This window comes from Coffea eugenioides, chromosome 2 (assembly GCF_003713205.1).
Source record: "Coffea eugenioides isolate CCC68of chromosome 2, Ceug_1.0, whole genome shotgun sequence".
Lineage (NCBI taxonomy): Eukaryota > Viridiplantae > Streptophyta > Magnoliopsida > Gentianales > Rubiaceae > Coffea > Coffea eugenioides.
Genome location: NC_040036.1, coordinates 15,771,698 through 15,782,832, shown reverse-complemented (window position 1 = coordinate 15,782,832; position 11,135 = coordinate 15,771,698). Strand labels below are relative to the sequence as shown.

General features: G+C 32.5%; 1 protein-coding gene across 1 annotated transcript; it reads right to left on the bottom strand.

Annotated features, from left to right (window-relative positions):
* Positions 1 to 236: 236 nt before the first annotated feature.
* On the bottom strand, positions 237 to 1,311 carry LOC113762991 (aquaporin NIP1-1-like). The gene is made up of 2 exons (XM_027306663.1): positions 929 to 1,311; positions 237 to 485 (listed from the first exon to the last, which is right to left on the bottom strand). Exons 1-2 carry the CDS (start codon positions 1,076 to 1,078, stop codon positions 252 to 254), a joined length of 384 nt encoding a protein of 127 aa, XP_027162464.1. The 5' UTR covers positions 1,079 to 1,311; the 3' UTR covers positions 237 to 251.
* Positions 1,312 to 11,135: the final 9,824 nt, after the last annotated feature.

The following is an 11,135-nucleotide window of genomic DNA, read 5'->3' as shown; positions in this document are numbered from 1 at the left end:
AAAGAAAAAGGAGAAGGGAGGTGGACCTATCATAATGCAAACTTTTCTTTCAATCATTAATAACCCATAAATTTCTTTTGTGTACAAAGTCAAAAATGGATTCACCTTCGACAGCAAGTAGATGGGATGGATAGAGAAATTCATCAATTCGTATCCTCAACAGTCAAAATATTTATCTTTCGTTATTTAATAAAATTCAGTCATGCCCGAGGATATGAAGAACAATTTGATACAGTACATAAATCGGTTAATTAAACTACCTGTTTCCACGGGAACCTTTTGCAGGTCGCAAAAGCAATGGTTACAGCCGGATTTAAATGTGCACCGGAGATGTGGCCAACTGCGTAAACAACCACCATCACCGCCAGCCCCCACACAATTGATATCCCTGGAGCCGTAATTGTATTGTTCCTGACTGCATTAATCACCACCGCACCGCAACCGGCAAATATCAAGAAATATGTGCCTGCTATCTCTGCTATCAACTGTTTAAAAGAAAAAAAGAACCAAATAAATGCTATATTATTTCGTAGTAAATTCCAAAATTAATGCCTTGAAAGATCTTGGAGGAACAATAGAACACTTGGTCTAGGTAAAAAAAGGCTTATAAGAAATTTACTAGGAACATTGAACATAATATATTAGTCTTAACTGCAGAATTGATGGATATGATATAAACTGAAGTTCAAGGGGAAAAAAACGATAATTGTCAAATGCTACCTTAGTCCAATTATTTTGGAGAAACAATTGAGAATTAAGATTCTAAGAATTGTTAAAGCAGATCAAAGAAACGGGATGCTTTTAAAATTTTGAATTTTGCAGCAAAGAGAAAAAAATCTTGAATTTGCTTGAAATTCAAAACCTACTGTGGCATGTGCCATGTGAGCAAATGAAAGAAGAAGTTGGAATTGAGAAGGGATTAATTCACCTTTTGCATAAAAGGGACGGTGAGAAGGAAGCCAGAAGTATCAGAAACGGTTTTGGATGCTGAATTCTTCCCATCTTTGTAACTCAAATCCTCATCTTTAACGTCCAAAGCCACCCCATGATTGCCATTAGCTTCTGATGCCTCCGCCATAAACTCTTTCTTGACTGTGTGTTGTGTGTGTTTTCGGACAGAAAGAGGAGGAAGGATCAACTATGACTTGTAAACTGATTGTAAGCAGAGTACAGGCTCCTATTTATGCATATCCAGAGGAAGACAAAACTTCTGCGTTTTTATTGCTGTTTGTGCGTGTTGTATGTGAGGGAGGGAGAGAGAGAGAGACTGAGAGAGTTCTTCTATGACTTGTCGGATAGATCAATGCATTTGACTAGAAATTTTCTCAAGTTTGGGCTCTGTTTGGATCCAGGAGTTTTATTATCTTCTGGGTTGAATTATTTATTTTATTTATTACTGCTAAGTGTCTTTATTTATTTATTTATTTTTTGGTTTTTGTCATGGGTTATATACTTATATTTATCTGTCTTTGTAGATCTCGTGGAAAAGTGTGATGGCTTATTTAATCCATGAACAGAAAATGGCATTGATGGCTGCCTCAACAACCCACCGGAAATACAGAAAAATATGAATGTGAAGTTATCTTCTATTACAGCCATTTATTTCTGAGAACAAAATATATTTTCCAAGTTTCAAAATAAATTGGCTCATCAATGCTCTTATTGCATGCAGTTGGATGTTTGTAGACAACTCCCAGCAAGAAGAGGAGATATACTAGTATAATACTAGTCTTCTTTGAATACAGTACCTTCTCCGTTCCACTTTAATAATCTTAATTCTTTTCTCTGTAATTTAAGAAAAAGTAGTTAATTTTGTAAAAAAAAAGTCTACACTTTTCTAAAATACCCTCATATTAATAATATGACCAATCACTATATCTTTACCCAACAACAATTTCAATAGAATGTTGTACTGTTCAAGGTATGAATTAAAGCAATTATTATGTAAGATTGGTTATATTCACTGATAAAAAAACATATTAAACAATCACATTTTACAAAAGTTAAAAGTCAAATTCTTAAATTAGAAAGTATGCTATAATTTGAAAAAGATAAAAATAAAAAACAAGGCTATCAAAATAAAACGGAGGGAGTACTAGTCTTCTCTTTGGATTCACTTGGTTTATAGATTTGCCACTTATCTATTACTCTTCCCTTAACTCTAAAAAGGAAAAGTGGAAAGAGTAAAGGAAAAGTCCATTTTGCTTTCATATTCTGGTGAAGTTTATTTGTCCCATAATAGTACATTAATACTTAATTTGGAATTTTCAACAGCTTTTTACCAAAGGTTTCTTGATTCAACGAAACTTCGGGACTAATGGGTTAATTTCATTGGTGCACTTTAATCTTGACATTTATTTACACGTCTTTCTAACTAACGTTTTGAACATATTGAACTTTCCTTTTGTTTCATATTTTGTACTTTAACAACCATACAGATATTGTATTAGCTAATTAATGTGCTTACCGTGTCCTTGATGTATTAGGATTTTGGTCTTCTTCATGATTTGTACGTATATCTGTTCCTAATGTCTACTATTTGAAAATTATAACTATATATATATAGAACTTTTCAAGCATACCATCTTGAAGAGTCAACTTCATTTGGGAATTTTTTATTAGTCAATCTTCATACGACATTTGAATTGGAGCACAAGGAGGAAAAGAATATGACCAAGAAGTTAAAATTTAACACAAATAACTCTTGCCCACATGGCTAAATCAACCAGATACTGGTTACTTCTGATTTCATTGACCAAGGCAAATATAAACTACCCTATTATTTATTGTGGTGCAAAACGGGCATCTTGATCCTCCATTTAAATTGAAAGAATCTAATTGTCTTTATGTGCTGATCACTTTTAGACATAAGTTCAGAAGTTGGCTTTTAATCTGACACTCTCTCTTATTTTAGCTTTATATCCATGTTAGTTGTAAGGATCATTTGCGCTTGAAATAATCGATTTCACTTCTCCCAAAAGAAAACAATGAAAAAACATATAGACAAGCATCTAGAATGATACGTTAAATCCGGTACAAAGGATTTGTGGGATACTGCATTTGGATCGATGGATTTGACGACAGATTTAAAATTCTCTCGAATTTCACTAATTGTTTACATTATTTAGAAAATATTTAAATTTATAAATTATTAATTATTTTAGTATTTAAAGTATATTTTAGTAGTTGACATATTACAAGCCCAAATCCTTATTAAGCAATCAAAACAACTAGAGTGATTTCCACAGATTTCAAATCTTTTATCAAATTCCTCCGTCCAAATCAAGTCCTGTAATTCGTTTTGCTGTCCTATCAAATGGAGTAGGAATTTTTGCATAGGCGGCTCCTTCCGTTCTGGCAGATTTGTGGTAATTAGGCTCGATGACACTGATTTTGACCTAATAATATTAAATTAACTTGGAAGCCTCACTGGAGAATTTTCAGCTACTCTTCATCTCCATAATAGCATTAATATTGTTTGTTTCTCCCACAAAAATACAAAAAAGGGAAAAACAAGTCTTCTTCTTTTTCTCTATCGGCTAGTGGAGATGAAAAATAAATGGAACACTATTGTTTTGTCCTTGCCAGCAATTACTATCTCTTATTATGAAATAACTCTTCATTGGTTTATTTAGTTGGGAATGCGCTTTCACAAAATTGCTTGATGGGTTTAAGGTTGTTTCGATGAAACATACAGAATAAGGTATTCACGAGTAATTCTTCTGTCCCCAAATATATATATATATATATATATATATATATATATATATATATTCTACTGCCGAAATAGACCATAAGCACATCAACACAAAAGCCGTCTTCACCAGCTAAATTCGAGCGTTGTAATCCCTAACGTTAATGATTTTATTGATTTCAAAAGAAAAATATGCTTCAACTGCTGTTCCCTGAGATGGTTGGTGATCAACTGCTGTTCCTTAAAAGCTTAGACAACGAACGCCTTTCTTAATCTGGTGGTTAGGTTGTTTGTAGTTGCCGTGCACAAAGAAGAGAAAACCCAAAAAAAGCAACAAAAGTCTACCAATTAATCTGCATGCGAGCTCAATATATTAAGGTTAATATTCTCCCAAAAAAACTTGCATATATTAAGCTGACTTTGTGTGGTTAGGTTGTTTGTTGTGGCTATTTATGTAGAAGAAAAAACCTTAGCAAAGCAAGAAAGCCTGCCAATTAGACTGCAAGCTTAGAATCTTTAAGGTTAACATTAATTCTCCCAAAAATCTTGCAAAAATTAAGTTGACTTTGTGACTTGTAGCTTGCTTAATCCAGGGTTTTTTTGCTAGTCTCAGTATATAATAAATATATTGCAAATGAAATACAAATGTGTCGGTGTAGTTGAGCAAAACGCATACTAACCTGTCCTTAACTTCACAACAATAGTATTACGCATTACTTCACACTCTAGATTGAGCCCTTTTTAAAGTAACTTTTTTTTTTATTATTGAATTTGGAAATTAAGTAGTTCTCAAAACATGGATGGACTAAAACATTTTGCTTTTCTACACTAGTATATATGTTACAGTATTTAAACTTTACATGTTTACTCTTTTAGTATATACATCAATTATGCGCTGGTAAATAGGAATTGTTGAGCGCCTGAACCAGATCTGCTGAATGTCCATGTAATTATTGTAACTTAATACTAATATCCAGTCCGCCGTCGGGTCAAATGTCTTGCACGGGACTTTGCAGGAGAAATAATGGCTGCCAATGGGCCTCAAACTTTGAAAAGATTGTCACAGCCACGTGTATGCTTAAATGGAATTAGTAGTATTGGAGCAGTTGCTCTCGCAACTAAAACATTGAATGAACAATGCTGAAAAGCAAAATATTAATTGCATTTCCATCATTTATTCTATCATAAAATTTAATGTATAAAGATTATACGGTAAAAATGATAATAGAGTGCGATTGATTAATAAAAAGGAGAATACAATTAACATTTCCCTTGTTAAATGCAATCGCATCAGCTTAATTTGGGTTTATTCATTTTAAACGTGTTATATGCTTCAAAGTTCAGATGGACTGATTTTATTGGACCATCAATTCTACCCTAAGACAAAAAGACATGTCCGAAATCATACAATTCTGAAAGTACATCAAACTTTCAAGATGTCTAAAAATAACACGTCTTGGTGTGGTGTGATTAAAACTCTCAATCACTGCATAACTGAAAATTAATTAATTACTAAGTAATGTTTTGTTAGCCCTTGTTAAATGCAGGCTTGTTCATTTTCAATCTACAATTTTATATTGTTCTTAATGATAATTAATAATCTAGCCATTAGTGCATGCAAAGTTACACCTTTAATTCCCATGTGTGAATTGCATCCAAAGATTGTAAGCATGAGCGCATGAACCGTACTTAGTTGACTTGTTCGTTGCGAAAGTGTGAAACCAATGAAAGATCAATCCACATCGATTTCTGCTTTAGTGATGGCCGGGCTATCTCATGGATTCCGTGATCCCAAAGTTGCCGTTGACGGCAAAGTTGCACCCTTTTGAATGGCCTTTAGAAGCTGTGTCTGCCTGCAGAAATTTTGACCATTTTTAGACAATTCACGCAGCCTCTAATTATAATCATTATCCATTTCTTGTAGTAGTAAATTGGACGTTTTACTATTTTGGATGGTAAATAAAATGCAACCACAGTATTCCATAGAAACTGGTAATTTATTTATCAACGGTAATAATAAAAGGAGTACAAACATATCAATGTATTAATCGAGGCTATTGATCATGTAGACCCTGATTTTCTTTTCTTTTCTTTTTTTGGTAAATGTGCACTTTTTTTTCTGTGGTTTGAAATTCAGTTTCCTTTTTTTGGTCCCAATGAATTATATTACATCCAATACGTTTGGAATTAAAGATTACAAGTAGTTTTCTGTTCAATTTCCTGAGGTGTGACGCCGCACTACTAGGAAATGTAAGTTAATAATTCGATATTTGTAATCCCTATTTTGCTGTTTAGCATGTACTGTTTTCCTCATCAAATCTTTTTATCTATTTGTAAATCTTTAATTTGTAAAATTTATTAGTAAAATATGTTTCGAAGGACTTTTAAATTCTACAAATATACATACGATAAGTATACTTCAATAAATATTTTTTTTTTTTTATATATTTATGATATGAGATGAAAGGTCTATATTGCAGTTGAATAGCACTTTTATCAGCATACTTCACCAATTCTTTTAGTATACTTACTTTTTCAAGATTTTTCACATTATAGAAAATGTCAATTTAGGAAAAAAAAATGTTTTTTTCTCTTGCATGAGTCTATCTTATGGAATAATGACGTTTAATAGTTTATTCCTCAGAAAGAACTTTCACAAAAAAGTTGAAAAAATAGGAATAAAAAAAAAAGAAGAAAGAGCTTGAACTTGACAAGCACTGCAAGTTAACCATCTAGAAAAGATAAAGACACTAACAACAATAAAGAGCAACAAATGTCATAAAGCTCAAGACTGTCACCATTATAACCAAATCATGCTCCCAATATATATGCATAGCAATGATGATTTCAACTGAATTGCGCATGGCACCCTAATTCAACTGGCATGCAAAACCCAACTCAATTCCTCAACCCCAACTGCCCACTATTTACTATTTAGCATATCTTTTGGAGCCTCTAATCAGTCAAAATTAGCAATCTTTACTAACCTTTTCTACTTCATGTCTTCAACTATCTATGAACTTTATTTACTGATCCCACTCGCATGTCTTTCTGAGTCATTAGCAACATTGAAACTTTAACTGTTCCAAATATTCTTCTAATCTGGCGTTTTCACACGGGTTTTCCTCCAGTGAGTATGATTGGAAAATGGAAATTATATGGCTCTTTGGAGGAATACTTGAAAAGCCTTTGAACTTCAGAGACAGAAGATTATTCATAATGTTTCAGATTAATCAATTGCTTGTTCAATTGTAGGCCTTGGGTTCAAAGCCAAACGGAGTGTTAGTGCTCATTTTATCATTAGCGAATCAGTTTGCAATGTTACTAAACTGTACTAAAATGTCGAGTTGTGGTTTATTTGTACTGATCCTACTATTGTGGGTTGGTTGTAATCTTATGAACCAGATTATTGAAGAACGAAAAATAAGACTTTCTCAAAGGAGATCTTCAGAAATTACATTCAATTGTACCAAGCTGCCTGCATTAATTTCTAGAAAATTGAGGCTTGTATGAAAATTCACTTGTAGACCGTAGTATACAGGCTTATGAGAAGACCAAAATAATCTCCTCCCCGATTACATGGAGCTCAGATTTAATGGTTGCTTCAATATTCTAAGTGGCAGGCAATGACCCCCGTGGGTTTTACTTTTCCACAACTAACAAGAAAATTGCTTCACCTTTTGTCGTACTTATTTTTTGAACCCTACCTTCTCTCCCCACATCCTTCTTATCTTTTCGATTCCCAATTGCTAGTTTTAGGATTTGAACTCTAAATCTAACAGTAGAGAGAACTCAAAGAACCCCATCTAACCACTAAGTCAACCCGAATAATTACCTTTTGTTGTACTTTACTGTTTAATTAAGAATAATCATGGTCTTTGTGTGCCTTTGCCTGTAATAATGACTACATTAACCGTAACCAATTGCTCGTGCAATTAGTAACTGCTAATTATAGTTTGTAGACTTCTATTCAAGTTTATGCTCATTAATATTCATTACTAATGGTTTCGAATAGTCTTGGCATGAAAGAAATTTTACAGTTTATGGTACATTTTCGAATAAGTCTCTCGAAATTCGACATAACAAATATGCAGCACAGATGTTAAAATGTCTGTGTATGAATTCTCTTGTGCCAATACTGTATAGAAACCAACTGTGTTGAGATTATTTTAGTTGAATGAGCTCGGTATTATTACAAAATATTATCAACTCCATTATGTTAGCCATTTTGATGGAGATGTGAAGTAATAAACTAAACACTCCAATTTCCGTCGTCTTTTTGTTAGTGAAAAGTGTTTCACTACTACTCAAAACTGAAAGAATATTAGAAAAATCTTATCAAAAAAAAAGAAAGAAAGAATATTAGAAAATGGAAGTATCCTGGGATCTGCAACAGCAAAGCCCAAATGAATTTTTCTACACTATAAGCTTGGGCCTGGCCACAAAGTTCATGAAAAGTATTTCTATTCGTATTTCTATTCAATAAAGCGCACTTTATTGCGAACGTAATTAGTAATTTAGCGATAATTTACTAGGTATTTTAATTTATGAATAGTAACTGATACCCTATTCGCAAATTTCTCAAAACTTATACCCTTCGTATGAACTTTCAGTCTTCCTATTCCAATTCTCCAAATTTTCCCAAAAAAAAAAAAAAAAAAAAAACAGTTTTTGTCCTAAGTATAAAATTGCTTTCTTTTAAAGTCTCGAACTACAATGATTATCTCTATCGATTGCAGTATTGTTTCTCTAGTGTAATACTTTTTTTTTTGGTACAATTAACTACATTTCTTGAGTGCAATGATCACGTCTTTCTATCTAGTTCAATATTTCTGCCCTTTTGCGGCTGATAAATTAAAACCACACCAGAAATGTCATAGTGCATAGGCTTGTTATCAAATACTTAGAAGTCCCAAAAATATATTCCACTGTGTTGTTAATCCCAATTATGCTGGATTTTAACATATTTTAATTAATCAATTGTGTTTTTTTTTAAAAAATTTGTTAGCCAGTTAGCCATAATTGTATTAGAAGACTCAAATTAAAAAGAGATATATATATATATCTCTCTCTGTGTGTGTGTGTTCTTGATGCCTTTTCCAAGTGAATACTGATTAATCACATACAACATGTACGACACCTGACTTGAGGAAGAATCTGAAGGCTACTATGAAGTAACCGAAGAGCAGAATATGAAATATTTCTTACCAGAATTTGTTCTTTTTTTTTTTCCAGTACCAGAATTTGTTCGAGATTGTGAATTTTGTGCATCAGTTTCGAAGCCTAGGAGAAAATTTTGAAGAAAAGTTTGTTCCTATATTTTTTATTCACACACACAAGAATGCAAATACGAGTCAAATTCAGGTTTATCCTCTATTGTGCATGAGAACATCGAAGGAAATTATATCTAAGTTTATATTTCAACGATCGGGTCAGGGGTCCTGTATAGGGCTTAGTAGGAGACAAAATGGCTGGGAATGGGCCACAAACTTTGAAAAGTTTGTCCCAGCATGTGCATGGTTGAACGGGTCTAGTAAACAAATTGAATCGAATCAAACATGTGAACCATCAGCTGATTCGAAATTTTAAATTTCAACTCGAATTCTATTCAATTTAACAGTTAATATTCTAAAGTTTAACTTGAATTTTTATTTAAATTTTTAGTAATTATATAAATAATACATATATAATATTAATATAATAAAATAATGTGTACTTTTATATGAAATATCAATAAATATATATATAAAAAGTTAATCGAGCCTAATCAAACCTTAATGAGCGAATATATATAAGTTCAAATTCGATTCGATACTCAATTTAATCGAATCCTATTCTTGTTTAAATTTGAGTTCATGTTCGTTAAAAATTGAAATTAAGTCGAACCCTTAATGAGTCGAGTTAAAATTGCTCGCTAAAAATTCAATTTGTTTACAACCTTATGCTTATGGTCTAAATCATGGCTGTACTATGCAATTGACGGTCTAAATCAAAGCCAAATGCTAATTGTTCGATTTGGACTACTCATTTCAAACCTTTTACGCTGCAGATCGAGTTGACCTCATTTGACCATGAATTATACCTGCGCTCACCCAAACCTCATATTCCATGCATGAATAAAAAAAAAAAAAAATCATCCTTGAAGCTACAATGCTGCGCTATGAGGCAGTACGTAGAGAGAAGAAAAGTCCAAAATCATACAATTTTGATTGATTCTCAATCAATAGGTAACTTAGACTTATTTAATAATGTTTTATTAGCGGTTGTTAAATATGCATGCTTGTTTAGTTCTAATCTACACCTCATATCATTCCCAATGGTAAATACAAATCCTAGCCATCTTGCCCATGTGTGAATATAGCTTTTTTCTTTTCAATTGTATCCAAAAATTTGTAACCATGTTGAACTTGTATGCTCGCTTTTAATGAACCAAAGGCCTAATGAAAATGGGAATTGCTAGCGAGAAAGAGTGGTGTGAAACCAAGAAGAATCCACATTTAAAATCTGTCAGGGTGACCGATAAGTTGGCGTACGTTGACGGGAAAGTGGCCGTACATTTTGGAATCACTTAGGTGCTTGCGTCTGCGGACATTTTGACTATTTTAGGACAAATCACAGCCTCTAATTTCATAACGCATGGCATTATTAAGAAATGTAATAAGTTATTAATTTGATATTTGTTTCGCCTATTAAGTTGTTTAATGTAATCGTACTTTCCCTTTTTAAATCACTTTATCTATTTAGTAAAACTATGTTTCGATATTTTTTTTTATTTTTTTATAGAATATCTATACAATAAATGATAACTTCAAGCTCCATTTTATTTTTAACTTCCTACGAGATCAAAGGTCTATTCTAGAGTTGTGTAATTGGTATGCTTCACCATTTCATTTAGCATATAAATGTTGTCAAGATTTTTCACATCATAGATGATATCATTTTTACCTAAAAAACTCGTGCATGAGTTTTTTTAGAAAAAAAAAAAATTGAATCATGGGATTTAACAGTAGTTTATTCTTCAAGGAGGGGGAAAAGAGAGGTTGAAATTGACAAGTACTACGCGTTTGTTAACCATCTAGAAAAGGTCTTACCAAAAAAAAAAAGGAAAAAAAAAACCCATCTAGAAAAGGTAAACTCTACCAACAAAAAAGAGCAAGAAATGTCATAAAGCCCTCCAACATATAGCAATGATGATTTCAACCAAATCGAGCATGCAACCCTAATTCAACTGGCATGCAAAATGCAACTCAACTCAGCCCCAAGTCCCCAACTCCCAAACTATTTGGTGGATGTTTTAGATCAGTCAAAATTATTTTAGATCAATATTAACTAGTACTAACTTTTTGTACTTCAGGTCTTCCATTATCTATCAACTTTTTATTTACTGATCCCACTTGCATGTCTTTCTGAGTCATTAGTATACTTCAAGTCTTTATCTGTT

Excerpts from the sequence above, each read along its gene's own strand:
- LOC113762991 (XM_027306663.1), bottom strand. The coding sequence starts at position 1,078 with ATGGCGGAGGCATCAGAAGCTAATGGCAATCATGGGGTGGCTTTGGAC. Across the intron at positions 486-928 it reads CCGTCCCTTTTATGCAAAAG|TTGATAGCAGAGATAGCAGG; the intron begins GTGAATTAATCC and ends TCTTTTAAACAG.